Raw genomic sequence first — 14,591 nt, 5'->3', positions numbered from 1 at the left:
TAAAATCCTGGCTCCAATGAAGCTAATGGCAAAATTCCCACTGAGTTCAAAGAAATGGGATTTTGTGTGGTGGGTACTGCATGCTAGACTTGAAAAAAAGACAGATTTGAAACTGGGATGTCACCTCTATGACCTGATTTTTGTGTATGTGAGGAAGCCTCCCTGCACTGCCAAAGCTGTGCGAAGAAACCTTGCTGAGCGTGCCAGTGGGACTTGGGTAGCTGCACCACTTTTCTTTAGAAATGGTGCCTGCTCTTTAACTTGCAAAGTTTTGAAGCTATTGACGTGTGTCTGTATTTGCTGTTCCTCCTGGGTAGACATTTGTCCATTGTAATTAATGCCTTTTCATCCAGCACTTCGGGATGAGTGCTATAAATTGGATGCAGGATTGTGCACCTTCTGTGCTTCACCTGTCCTCTGCCCTGGATAATTCCTTACAAACAGCTGTTAAATACCGCCCTGGCAAGCACAGCAGACCTGGAGCTGTTCTGATGCCAGCTGCTCTGGATCCTGACAAAGGACAGAAGAGCATACAGAGCTTCAGAGGAGGCTTTTCTGTGCCAAGAGATGCTTTCACAGGGAGGCAAGAGCCCAGGCATCTTAAATGACAAACGATCTGTTTCAGAGATGGGGAAATTATCTAAGATTGTGCTTTCTCTGAGCATTTCAGTAAGTCTCGTTTCTCTTTGATAAGTCTATTTTCTAGATAGCAAGATTCCCAGTAGCAGGGTGTATTTGTTATTTATGTCTTGTACAGTTTGCACTGAAGGCACTCGACAAGCACTAAATAACAAAACACGAGGCAGAAAAAGACAGAGTGATTGACTGAGGAAGTAGGAGTTCCTCCATGTGTACAAAATAGGGCAGACTAAATTAAATTAAACCTGTGATAAGCAAAGATCTTATGTAACTTATGCAGTGAGTGGCTTTGAGGTTTCTTCAGTGCTGTTAAAAATTGCCTTCTGAAAAATGTTTCTATTATTTCACTAGCCTTTTAAATGTCTTTTTATATGTGAAAATAATACAAGATTTGAGTATTGCAATAATAAGCTGCCTTTAATTTAAAACATAAAGTTGATTGATCATGTTCGGCAGCGCTAACTGGTATTGTTCACCACTCAATGCCAAGTACAATTTGTCATTTTAACACTTATTAGTGATGACTTTCTGTGTTATATGCCATGTAAAGTCGAGCACTTTAATAAATTCTTATTTTTTCCTTCAGGACTAAGAGAAACATTTTTTTTTAAATCTGAAGAACGCCAAAAAAAGAGAATTCAATTGCATAACAGGCTATGTGAAAAATACTAGCTCTTATTTTGTGTTAGAGACAGGACAATTTGCTTTACTTCATCAGTGCATTAAAAGAGGCAGAGGTTAAAAAAAGATAAGATCAAAAGATAAAATCAAATCTCTTTATTGTCATCTCACGTATAGCTATATGAAAGTTTATCAGCTGAACTCAAGAGGTGCTGAGGGATATGGTTTAGTGTTTGGTAGGAACGGTTGGACTCGGTGATCCGGTGGGTCTCTTCCAACCTGGTTATTCTGTGATTCTGTGATTCTGTGAAAGGCAGGTCATTTGAAAATGGGCAGTAGGCTATGCTTTGCATTTTCCAAAGACGGCTGTGTATGATAATGATGAGCAACACCTTAATGAAGCCTTGTGACCTGTTAAAACCATTTCCTGACATCAGTTGCTCTAGGGGTGTCTCTCTTACATTGCTCTCCCCAAGGTAACAGTTATGACATGTCATTTGTAGCTCTGCGTGCGTTACCAGTGAGGAAGCATCTGCAGTGAGATATGGATGCTGTAGTTACTCTGATGCCCCACAACTGCCTCCATCACCCATGCTGGGGAGCACTTTATTCTGGGATCAGCCCTTTTGCCTCCCTTGCCTGGCAGTGTAAAGAAAAGATTCAAGGTCTGGCCTTCATTGAGTATTTTAATGCTTGCCGAGTCACTAACCACTATGCTGGTTTATTGTTTCTTTGAGAACAGTAGACATAAAATAAATATTTATTGAACCTTTGGAGGCCTGTTGATCAATAAAAGAGAAGCTGCACTGAAACCACAGAGGCACTGATAACTTTCCTCTTGCGTATTCTCAGGGTTTTCTGTTGTAGGTTTCAGCTGAAGCTCAAACCGTTTGTGAACAAAGAAAATGGGGGGGTAAAAAAAAAAAGTCTGATCAATTAAAAGTATATTAATCCAAGTGTCTGAAAGCTTTTATCCCATGTTCCATATTCTTTGAGTTCTGTAATTGGGAATTTGCACAGAGTGGTCTTCACTTATTTTTAATCCAGGGAAGAACGACAACAAAAGCCTGGCTGTTTCCTTACAAAGGCTTTCCAAAGCAAGGTCAGGGGGTTGAGTTTCCTTATACCAGCTGAAAGTCTGACCTGGAAAAGAATGCAAAGATGAGATGGTCGAATGGCAAGAAATAGCAGAGTTAAAATTACATTTTTATATTCTCAGTCTCGGGGAGGATGCATAGAATCATAGAATCGTAGAATAGTTTGGGTTGGAAGGGACCTTAAAGATCATCCAATTCCAACCCCCCTGCCATGGGCAGGGACACGTCTCACTAGATCAAGCTTCCCAAGGCCCCATTCAATTTTTCCAAGGCCAAAAAACATCTCAAAAAACATTTTACCATTTTCTGTATTTTCACAGAAGTATTAAAGAGATGCGGTATACAATAAGGAAAAGTAGAGTCAATTTGGTTATGTTCGGTAGTAATGCAGACATAGTTGCATTTTATGAGACAGCTCATACACTTGCTTTGTGCTGAATTTTCAGAGAATTACAGTCATCACTTCTTATTGGTTAAATCCTCCCTCCTTTTGTAATTGGTATTTAGCAAAAGGATTCTGATTATCTTATTGTCGCGGGTAACCATAGAATCATAGAACTGATTGGAAAAAATTTTTGTGATCATGAAGTCCAACCTGACCTGTCCATTAGTAAATCATATCCCTAAGCACTTTGTCTACCTGTCTTTTACATACCTCCAGGGATGGTGACCCAACCACCTCCCTGGAAAGCCTCTGCCAGTGCCTGTGAACCCTTTTGGTGAAGAAATTTTTCCTAATGGCTAATCTAAACCTTCCCTGGTGCAAGTTGAAGCCATTCCCTCTCGTTCTATTGCCTGCCACCTGGGAGAAGAGACCAGCACAAGGCAATATTAGATTTGTAGCCGACGATTCAGCCAACAGCTTTTACTTGTATTAGCTTCCATTCCTCTTCCAGAAGCCTTTTCAAGAGGATTAAACAAAATTTGGGAGGTTTTAGAGGTTTTGTTCAGTTTTCTCCATTTTGACAGCAATATTCTCATGGCCCGCAGCTGTGGCAATTATGGTTTTATAGGCTATCAGAGCTTTTTATAACTGTATATCCTTAAAGATATGCTCAGAAAAGCACTTAATGAAACACTGCAGTAAATGTATTTACTGTCATTTAGAGCAAAAAGGTGGTCATGGTAACTCACTGTTGTAGGTTTCTTTGTGACACTCTTAATATTAAAATGAAGTGTAATTCATAATTACAGCTCATTAAAAGGCTCCAGTGCTCATGCCACCTAAGGTGACTGTAACAAAGTTGTTGCTTATGTAGAAAAAAGAAAAACTTTTTGTCTTTTTCAGTTTTATGTATGGTGAGCTGACAGACAAGAAGACCATTGAGAAAGTCAGACAGACTTTTGACAACTATGAGTCAAACTGCTTTGAAATTCTCCTCTACAAGAAAAACAGTATGTATATATTCGTGTATGGTGGGGAGAGTGAAAATGCATATTTAAAGTATATAATAGACTAAAATAAATTTTCATTTTGACATATGGGTAAATTTGGGGCAAGTTTTGGAGAAGAAATGGGTATTTTGGTCACCACAGCTCAAGAAAAGAGCTCCTTTTTTTCAGGATGAGTGTTCAGATTGCCAAGAATAGTTGTTCCCTGCTGTCTCTAGGCTGACTCCATCCTTCCAAAATATATTTAGTTTTGAGGATTGTTTCCCTGAGGGGAAAATGACTGGGTTAAGTGGAAAGAAATCCTGAATGAGGTTCCCCCACATTCCTCGGGAAACACCCTCATGTCTCCACAAGTGAGAGCCCATATCCTGATTGCTATGAGTGGATGCTCCCAGCAGCGCCTCTGCAGTGTGTAAATCAACACATGAGCTCTAGTTGGAGTGCTTAATTTGGTGTGTAACCCGCGGCTTAATTAGAAAACCAGAAGATTTTGTTACTTAATGATTTGTAGGACCTAAGTCCTTTCCTCTTGGTGGCATTGGTTTTACAGGAGGTTGTTAGAACAGAGGAAGATATTCTTTGGTTTGCCTTAAGCATGAGTCACTCCAGTCACATTTTCTATCCTGCCATGTATGTGGGTAGTACTTCTCATTTATTAACGTTATAGCATATACTAAGCAAAACTGCAGTGTTATGTGGTCTCACACTGGGCTCGTGCAGTGTGGATATCTCTCCTAAGCTGGTGGTTGAAATCTCTGCTTTTCTCAGTGGAGTTGAGCCGCCTCTTACACTGGCACAGGCCACCTTCCCAAGGTGCAACTCCAAAACTGTCAGATGAAATGTGCTCCAGAAAAGCCGATTCCTCTATATGAGAAGACCAAGTCTCATGGACTGTGTCAGTGGCCATGTCAAAGCAGTCTTGGCAGAGATGTTTTCTTCGGCTCGGCTTCCCTTGCCCAATCAGGATGCAGCTTCTGTGGGGTCAGGGAGCTTTGCTGCTGGTTCAGCTCCCTGGAGCCTGGGAGCTGAGCCCATGTCCTCCTCAGGGTGGACTTCAGTGCTGGCATGGAGCACGTTGCTGGGGTGAGGCTGGAGGTTTCCTCTGCACGTCGTGCCTGAGGAAAGGTGACGATGTGCCTCAGGAGAGAGATAACCGTGCCTGACTGCCCCATTTCACTGCAAGTTCACACAAACCTTTCGTGACATTGAAGAGAGTATCTTGTTTTCTTGGAACAAACTCATGCTTCACGCTGTATTTCCGCTTTCCCTTTTTAGACTAAAATTTCCTGTATGTGCACTTAAACAGTAGGAAATGTCTTCAGATTTCTCCAGTTCTGCCTGCTTCAAAGCATTTTTAGCTAACACTTTAATTAAAAAGAGAAGCAAGAGTGGCTCTGAAGTCCAGCTGTTTCTGCGGGTGCCCAGGGGAGCCCTCCAAATGACCTCTTTTCAGTTCCTCAGCATATGGATATGTCTGTTTTCTAGATTTTCTGCTTCTCTGCTCATTGCCTGTGCAGGTTACCTGTACGTCTTCTCACATTAGGGGAACTTCCCGTGACAGACTTGTGTTTGGTATCTTTGCATCTGGTGGTGCCTGGCACCACCCTGCCCCGTGTCTGTGTGATTTCTGAAGAGGATCCCAGACACCTAGTGCTCTCCCTGACCCTGGCTTCTCGTATTAACTGGACTGGCAGCTCCTGTTATAGCATGGGCCAGTCCTGAACTAAATTCCTTTCTGTTATATTTGATTATGAAAAGAAGAAAGCATTCTCTTGGTAACTTTTCTGTAACAAACTAGTCACTTTTTGCTTTGGATTGTGGATTGCTTGCTAGAGCTTGATTATGCTTCGGAGATTTATTGAGCTGCAGTTAACTTAAAAAAAAATCTTCAGTTTTGCCAAGATCTCCAAGCCTATACTTCTCATAAGTTATGCAGGATTGCAGCAGGACTTCATGGAAAAGTCACATTTCTTTTGAAGCTCCAGTCAATTCCCATCCATAACATCTACTTCCACTTCCTTCTCCATCACCCAAAGCCCCGAACTTCAGCCTCTTGCTAACACTATTAGGCTCAGCTTCTGGCTCCAGTTCAGCATCTGGTTTGCCAGGGTTTGGTCCTATTTGTCATGCTATGAGCCTTATAGAGGAATGTTCTTCAAGAAACTCCCTGGTTATTCTTCTTATCCTTCAGGCTGAGTGTTGGAGCAAATAAAGAAATAAAGACTAGTATCTGTTGGTATGAATGAATGTACTTCTGCATATACGTATATACGTATATACTTCTGAAAATGTAGGCACTTGCTCCATGGAAGGGCTTGTGTTTTTCACCTGCAGAGACCCTGCCTATTGCTGCTGTCTTGCACAGAGCTTGCAGTGCTCTCAGTGCACCCTGCTGCCCACGTTTTCAAACTGTCCAGACATGTTTTATATTTTTGATTATGTGGCCCAAGCTTTTCTTTCTCACCCATGTATATAGTGAAGCAGAAAATCTTGAGATAGTCAAGTAATGAGCATAATGGCTCTGGAGTTATCACAAAAAGCAGTCCTCTGTCTCCTGCACTTCTCCAGTATACTACTAATGAGTTACTGGTTTAATCCCAGTTCAGCAGTGCTGTGTTTTGTCAAGAACCTTTGTGGATTTTAGCGTTCCCCATAGTTGTCCTAGTCCAAAAGGGGTTTTGTTGCCCTCCAGGCACCTATCCTGTGGTTCCTGGCCCAGCTCCCAGATGTGATGTATTAGAGGAGATTTAGGGGGGCCAGAAGTGCCCGTGGGACAGCAGCGGCCAAGCAGCTTGTCTGAATGTGTCAGCTCTTAGGCTGGCATTCAGGCAGCTCGGGAGGAAAGTCATTATGTCAACTGTCTGAAAGCACATCAAATCCCAAAGGTAATTAGCTGGCTGTGAGGGCATTAGTAGTGCAGCGTGTGTAGGTGCAAGTCTGGGAGGGAGAGGACATGACTGTGGGCACAGGGCTTTGCTGGATGGAAAGCATCTCTGACATTTGCGTGCCTGCAGGTGAACATGGTATTTCTAAGCAAATTGATCAAAGTCTTGTAGTATATTGCCCCTTACAAAGCAGACATGCATGTATGTAGGGGACTGCCACATGCCTTTCAGCTTAGGAGGAATCAAACCCAGTTTCAGCTCCTGAGCACCTGCAGGAGCCCTGCGTAAGTATTTACCAAAAGCCATGCTAACCCCTCCAACACTGTAGGCTTTTTTTTTTTTTAGCTGTTTATTTGATGAGTGGTAGGATTTGAAAATAATTTTGAATTTATTTCAAAAGCTAAGTAGAGATAACTGCATTGGGAGATTGCTTCACTGAGCTGGACAGTGAGGAGGTGGAGGGTATGACCCGAAACACAGAAAAGAAATTGAATCTCTTGATTTGTCTTGACAGGGCATTTACAGTCTGTGTCTGGATTAGCTCAGGTCCTCTTACATAAGGGAGTAACTTTAAATTTGGAGCTTTTGACAGTACGCTCCAGTCATTTTGGATTCGATAACTTTATATTATGTGAAGAAGGAATCAAAGATACCATCCACTCATTTTTTCTTACCTGTCTACCCTGCAGACACTAAATTTGTCCAACGTGCTGGGACGAAAACAGGAGCAAGAGAGGAAGAATCATATATTTTATTTCAGAATGATAGATCTATAAAGCCTCCTGTCTCTGTTTATCGGAAAATTAAATTGGTAGCATTTCCCCATTTTAGTGAATCTGTAAAAATAGGAATAGATTGTTTTCCTTTGGGGAGGTAAAACTAAAAGATCTGGAAGATGTATAAAAATCTAATGATGGTCCTAAACGACATGTGTGTTATAATATCATATAAATGATGAAATATTCTGTGTACAGCTGGGTAAAATTTGTGCTACACCACAGTCCAATGTTGCTTTTCTCCTTTGCTTCAGGAACCCCAGTTTGGTTCTACATGCAAATTGCACCCATAAGAAATGAGCATGAAAAAGTGGTTTTGTTCCTGTGCACTTTTAAGGATATCACTTTGTTCAAACAACCGATTGAAGATGATTCAACAAAAGGTAAATATGAAATACAGTATATTTCTTTGCTAAATGATAAAGTACATGCTTGAGCTCAGTCCTGTGACAGAGCCATGTCATGCCTATGATCTGTGTCTTCAATTCAGGAAGTGTTTTGTGACCTGTCAGAATTTCAATGCCAGTCTCTGAAATTATTGCTTAAAAAATAAAAGATAAATCACCATGAGTGGAAATTCCCTAATAACAATTTGCTAGAGTGACAAGCCTTCCTTTCTCTTTGTAATTTCGCTGCTAAAAATGGCATAGTTTTGAGTCATTTTAAAGCTGTGTTGTTTCAGGGGACCTTTCTCCTAAGGTACTGGTATCTTCTTTTCAGAAAAAAATAATTCCGGCTCCTTTGTATTGAGAGGTTGATGTTTCCTTCCTTTCTGACAGCCTGTTTGAATTCTTTATTACTGGCCTGCAATGTTGACTGCATGGCAGTGTACATGGTACTTCTAATTTAACAGCTGCCGGTGATGGTGTTTGTTGAGATGTGCCATGCTCTAACAACCCATGGTCAGATCTGCAGCCTTGCACAAGCAATATCAGGTGGAGGAAGGTGCAGAGGATTTAATAGCATCCTCTGCTTTGGTTAAAAGACGTGTGTCTTGTGTCAGGTTCACATGTGTATTGCTTTGGTTAAAATAATGCATGTTCACATAAAGAAAGACATTCACGCTCCAGCGTCCACATCCCATCTCTTGGAAGTTGCCTTCTGATGATGAATTCCTTGCTATATTTTAGTCTTCGTGCTTGGATGAGGCTTGATTTCTCACTGGGAGCCATGTGTGCTGTAAGCCATCTTCTTTAGAATAAACTTAGTGTGATTTGAATGCAAGCAGGATTTAAAATGGTTTCTTATAGTCTAGATAACACTTATTATATGTTTGGATAACTGAAATGTAGATTTATTGAAGTAGACATAAAATAAAACCAAAGACCTTTCTTTGGGCTAACACAAAATAAGAGAATTTTTTATCAGGGGAGTATTATCCATGAAGTTACTAGATCCTGACAAAGGGATACCTTCTTGGCCATGATAAGATTTACTGCCTCTGCAATTTAGTCAGCAACCTGAAAATGTTCTTTTATTTTACTTTCAGCTCCATAACATGAAATTCTTCTGCCTGGAAATAATCTGAAATTTTTAGGATAAATGCCAGTTAATTGAGAGGACTTAATTCTAGAGGTCTGAAGGCATGTGACTGGCTCCTTGCTGCAGTGTTTATAATATGTATTGGGAGCTTGTCAAGGAAAAAGCCAATCTTTGCAAGGATCCTCTTGTAGGATTTCCTATTTGATGCTTCTGTTGGGACCTGTACTCATATAGAACCAACCCCCCAAAGTCCCTCCTTTCACTGGCTCTACCCCGGTTTCCACAGTATGTAGTTTTACTGAGCATTAAGTGGCTGCAGCAGAATGGGGAGAACACGTTGAAGGTGGCTCCCAAATGCAGAAATGATGAATGTTGCCTTCTTTGGATTCTTGGCCTGGGACATTCATAATCTGCTGCCTTCCCTGGAGGGGCAGGAATGTGCCGGGGAGGCTTAGCTCTCCTCGTCCCTGTCTTGTAGCTGAGGAGGTGCAGAATCCACCTGGCATCCATTATAGGAACAGTGTATGTTCTATGGGAAGGAGCAATACCTGTGAAGTGACTTGAGTACTGCTGTTCTCCAGTGAAGGGTACCATTAGTTAAAATGCCAGGTATTAACTAGGAACATTGCAAAATAGTGTTAGCAGCAGCCAGAGAGGTTTGACTGCATGTTTAAACAGCACTTATTTCTCTCTAAGTCGTACCTGAAAAAGAAGCCACAACAAAACATTGCAGAAGGCAGTACAGCCACGTCTCACGTGCCTTAAGAATTTGCTCAGGTTGTTTTGACTGAAGCATTGATTAACATCGATCAACACATCCAACAAGCTCCGTGATTGCAAACCATTGACCTGATTCTTCATTCTCCTTTTGCATAAATTAGAGCTAGTCTTTCATATTCTTCATATTAAAAAATATATTCAAATATTTGCATAATTTTACTACAAGTATGGGAAAACAGCACTGTTGCATTATCCTCTGCGTCTCAACTGGGTGGATCTTAGAGATCCCACAGCACTGGGATCACAGTGGTTTTTTGTCAGACGTAGTGCTATGAGAGATGCATAATTCATTGTCCTTGTAGGTAACATTACAGTGTGCTTGGAAGCTGCCGGACCACTTTCTTTTTGAATTATGAGATTGGTAAACAAATACATTACAATTTAGTGGATAATTTTTAAACTTTTGTAAGAAACATTTCAGTAAAATGCTGCTGTTGAGTGCTGGTATTTGTCATTGAAAAGGTTAGTTTTTTGGTTTTGTTTTTGGGGTTTTTTTTACTTTTATAAGGATTAGTCAGAAATTCTGCCAGGACCATGCAATACATAATACATAAGTAACTATGGTGCAGATGAGTTACTCTCCATTACTTATGGGAACAGTAAATTTGAGATAAAAATTTCAACAGAAATAAAATATTGATGCCATTATGCAATAACCTCTCTATACTAATACATTCTGCACTGTTCAAAGGTGTGTTGCCTTGTTGTGAAGCTTCAGTGTATTATGCTCCATCAAAGTACAAGGATTTGGTATTTAAATTATAATGGATCTGTCTATATTGTAAGGCATCAGTTGGTGTTGGATCCTGGAAATAAATGGTTGGGCTTGCCAGACTTGCTTGTGGTGTCTGCAACACGGTTGGTATCTTTTATAGATATTGAAAGGGAAGAGCAGTTTTGGGGCACTGGGAGAAGTGCCCCAGTGCTGAGGATACAGAACTATTCAGAAAGTGCCGAGGAGCTTGTTGTATTTGTGAAAACAGGACATAAAAGTAGAAAATCATTGTCTTACTACAAAGAACATCACAAGGGAGAGGTATGATATGGGCTCAGAAACAGGTTTGTTTACAGGCTCAGTACAGAAAATATAATTGACATCACAGGGACTTGTCCATGAGAATGAGGAGAATTAAAGAGGTCTGGGGCACTGCGACAGATGGTGTGTGTCTCCGCTTACCTGTGTGCTCACTTTTTGTTGTGTGTTAATGCTGCCAGAAAGGAGGAGAAGGAGGAGCAGGGGGCTTTGCTTGCAGGAGGGAGTAAAAGTAGTGAAAGATTTTCCTGGGTCACCCAAGAGACTGTGAATTTGTTGCAATCCAGAAAGCTGTTGAAACTTACTGGACTGAATGCAAGAGTGGAGAAAAGGGATATTTAAAAGCTACTCTCCATTAATGAAGTATAGTGGCAGGGATGAAAAAATCTTGTTTTCTGAAAGAATACAGGTAGTTCGACGCTAAAGATTTGACTGATTTTATTTTCTTGTTGTCCATGCTGGTATCTTCTTCTCTGGAGATATTCAAAACCCACCTGAATGTGTTCCAATGCAACCTGCTGTAGGTGAACATGCTTTAGCAGGGAGTTTGGACTGGATGATCTCCGGAAGCCCCTTCCATTCCCTACCATTCTGCGATTCTGCTCAGCCATGTGCAGGGGACCTATGATCTAAGTGTGTATGTAACTGTGTAACTCAGCAATGTAACTGTGACCCAAAAGTACTATTGTGTCTTTGTAAGTGGAAATTACTTAAAAAAGGTCTAAACATGCAAAAATGTAAAAAAAACCATCTCAAGTAGAAGCACTTGATAGTGGTGATGATAGTGGAAGGAAACAGCAGCCACATGCTTGATGTGTTTGCTCCTGGGTGAAGATGCCACCAGCAGCTGCGCGTATGCGGAGGGTAGGGGGAACATTTCTCCATCGACTCACTGGGTCAGTGGATGGATGAGCTGTGGGGATGGTGGCAGTGTGGAAAAGGAGGTGGGAGAATTTGTGGTGGGGCAGGAAATGATGGCTGCACTTGATGGTCACTGGGACAATGCCTTATTTTCTGGTGAAGCAGCTGTTCTATGTTTTGTCTTGTCTCTCTTTCTCATGTTCCTCTGTGGTAATATGAATATTTGTCTGATCTGAATTCAGTACAAAGCAATAGGTCCTACCTATGGTGGTGGAGAGCCAGATCCCCAGGTGTCCTGGATGAATGCCTTACATAGCAGAGGTAGAAGGCCATTACAAGCATATAAATGATTGTGTTATGGTGTTATGTATTTTCTTCCAGAGAATAAAACCCAAAGAATCTTCTTTTTTTTATGTTTAACCATTGTAGGGTCACAGTTGGATGCTTTTATCATCTTGCTGTGCTTTTATTCTGTCTTTACGCAATGGCTTTTTAAAAACATCTGAAGACTTCCAGTCCCTTCAAAGACACACGGTGATAATAATCTTGTATTTATTTGTCTGAGAAAAATGGAGCCATTTTTCTGGGCCCTAACTATTAAAAGGGCAAATGGGGCCACTTAAAATGTTAGCAACACTTGAAGTTGGTTGTGCTGTAGATTATATTGAACAGAAAGTTTAAGCATAGAAAAAAGGACCAGTGTTTTTTTGTCTAAGAGTTTCACCTAGTTGTGCAATGGCTTCATTCCTTTGTTATCATCAGAGAAGGAAAAATGTGGCCTGTAGGTAAACGTGGAAGTTTTATTTTCTGCTAGGAATCTCTCTGGTTATCTTGAGTCTCTTTTGAGTGAAAGATCAGGCTTGTCACCTCCTGGAAGTGACTAGGAAGTTCTGATGAATACTGATGGAACACTGAATTAGGATGCGAAGCTGTGTTAATGAAACTCCTACAACTCAGGACTGTGTGCTGTTCACAGATGGGAGCAGGACATTGCACAGCAGTATCCTGAAGTTGGGATTTTTTGGGTTTTTTTTCACTTGATGCAGCCAGACTTTGATAATCATGACTGTCTGGGACAATGCTGTAATGCATCCAGTGATATAACGCTTTATGGTTATATAACTCTATATAATGATACAACTCTATCTTGGAGTGTGACAGGGCTATAAAAAGTGTAGTAGTTGCAGAAATATGCACTCATGCTTACTAATCCTTGCTAAGCCTATATTTCGGATCCTTTTTTTATCTTTAATAAGTGCAAGTGATTAAGTATATGTAGCCAGTTGCACATGGCAGCTTTTTTCCTTGAGGGGGTATCAATCCTGGTGGTGATAATAGAAGAAGTGGGTGGAGGGATTAGAACATAAAAATGAGGTTTCTACCTTTAGCATAAGCACAGTGTGCCTGTCAAATACATCACCTTGACAGTAATCCATAACTGTAATTTAACAGGTCACAATTTGGTTTTCCTTCCCAGCCCACTTTTCCACTCCTGTAGTAACAAGGGTGTTGGTCCTATGGAGACCCACTTGTTCATGTGCTGTTTCCTATTGCTGTGATCTACAGTTTCACACCCTAGTGCCCTCAGGCTCCAATCACTTCCATCTCTCCATTGTCCCCTAGGTCTAGAGCACAGCATCCAGAGATGGTTGAGAAAGGACTTTGTGGGGGATGATAAGAGGAGTGTCATTTCCCAGGACATCAGATGGGCTTCCAGCGTGAAATGCAGACAACTCAAAAGAATGACACAAAGCTAGTCTCTTGGTGTTGGAAACCATCCGTTTTGGATGGGCACAACTTGCTAGTAACCAGGCAGACTTTCTGAGGTTGCTTTGCTGCTGTTCCTGCAGAGCGAGCATCCCTGTTATTGTCTTCGCATCCCTGTTATTGTCTTCAGTGACAGGCTGGTGGCACTTTCAGCAGACAATGCAAAGGCTGAACAGTCACAAAGAGGTAATTGTTCCTCTTAAGGATGACACCCTGAGGTCTTCTTGATGTCAGAGGGCCACCTTTGATGAAGAAGAGGGAATTTCCATATCCAGGGATGTTTAATTTCCTTCACAGAAATAAAGTACTTTTCCGAATCTAATATTGCCTTTTGAGGCCTTTGTGGGCTCCATCAGCAATGCACAATGTGCATTAACTGTCTGTAAATTTCCAGAAGTTTAATGTGCAATGAAAAACAAATCCCATTGAAATCAAATCTAAGCCTGTGAGACATTGAATTAAAGTGGAAGCTGATCTTTAAAGCAGTGACTGTGTGTAGATGGATGCACTTTATATGTAGAAAACTGAACACTCACATGCCATATATAAAATAATAAGGATAAATATAGCAAAGCTAGAGAATTTGAGAGTCTACTCTGTATATTACAGGTCATTACATTTCATTAAGTTATTCCTTTTCTGAACGCATGAGCTTGTGTGTAACTAAACTATCCCCTCCATACAAACATCCGGTATTGATTTAAAAGTCTGAAGAGACTGAGGATCCACCATATTCCTTCATTACACTTTTGGCTTTAAAAAAGTGTCATATTTAAATTAACTGGCTTCAGCTTCTTGCAGTAGCATCTTCTTATGCATTTTTTTTCCACTATACTAAAAAAGTCACAATAAGGTACTTATTATGGCTTATATCAAGTCACAGTTCTACCTTCTTTTGATAAAGTAAATGAATTGAGCTCCTTTAATTCTCTGTCTAGCCTGAATTTGAAGGTCTGGTGATGGCAGATAAAACAGATATTTTAGCTGGACTTTAATCCATCTTATTTGCAGCAGTAGGGGTGAAGCTGTAGTGGCATGAATTTCAGCCTCCCAGGTCCCAAACAAGTTTCTGCAGCTGTTATTGTAGCCGAGTGGGTTCACAGCTGACTCCCCAATATTGCCCACTACTCATCCTCTCCAAACTAACTCTTACTGTTTTATATCCAAAGACTAGGTGACTTTGCCAAAGCAAACCACGTGCTGAATGGCTTATCAACAAATCTCTGCATCCTTTTCAGAACTATTCTTTGCTAGGTAT

The 14,591-nt window shown here is 40.9% G+C and overlaps 1 protein-coding gene across 1 annotated transcript in view; it reads left to right on the top strand.

Annotated features, from left to right (window-relative positions):
- Positions 1–14,591, top strand: part of KCNH5 (potassium voltage-gated channel subfamily H member 5) — a 161,194-nt gene that overhangs the window by 16,605 nt on the left and 129,998 nt on the right. The window contains exons 3-4 of the mRNA XM_069856786.1: positions 3,646–3,752; positions 7,665–7,793. Coding sequence (XP_069712887.1) covers positions 3,646–3,752; positions 7,665–7,793 — 236 coding nt within the window. The remainder of the gene's footprint in view (positions 1–3,645; positions 3,753–7,664; positions 7,794–14,591) is intronic.

This window comes from Phaenicophaeus curvirostris, chromosome 5 (assembly GCF_032191515.1).
Source record: "Phaenicophaeus curvirostris isolate KB17595 chromosome 5, BPBGC_Pcur_1.0, whole genome shotgun sequence".
Taxonomy (NCBI): Eukaryota; Metazoa; Chordata; class Aves; order Cuculiformes; family Cuculidae; genus Phaenicophaeus; species Phaenicophaeus curvirostris.
The sequence above is the reverse complement of the archived record's forward strand: the minus strand, read 5'-3'. Positions and strand labels throughout refer to the sequence as shown.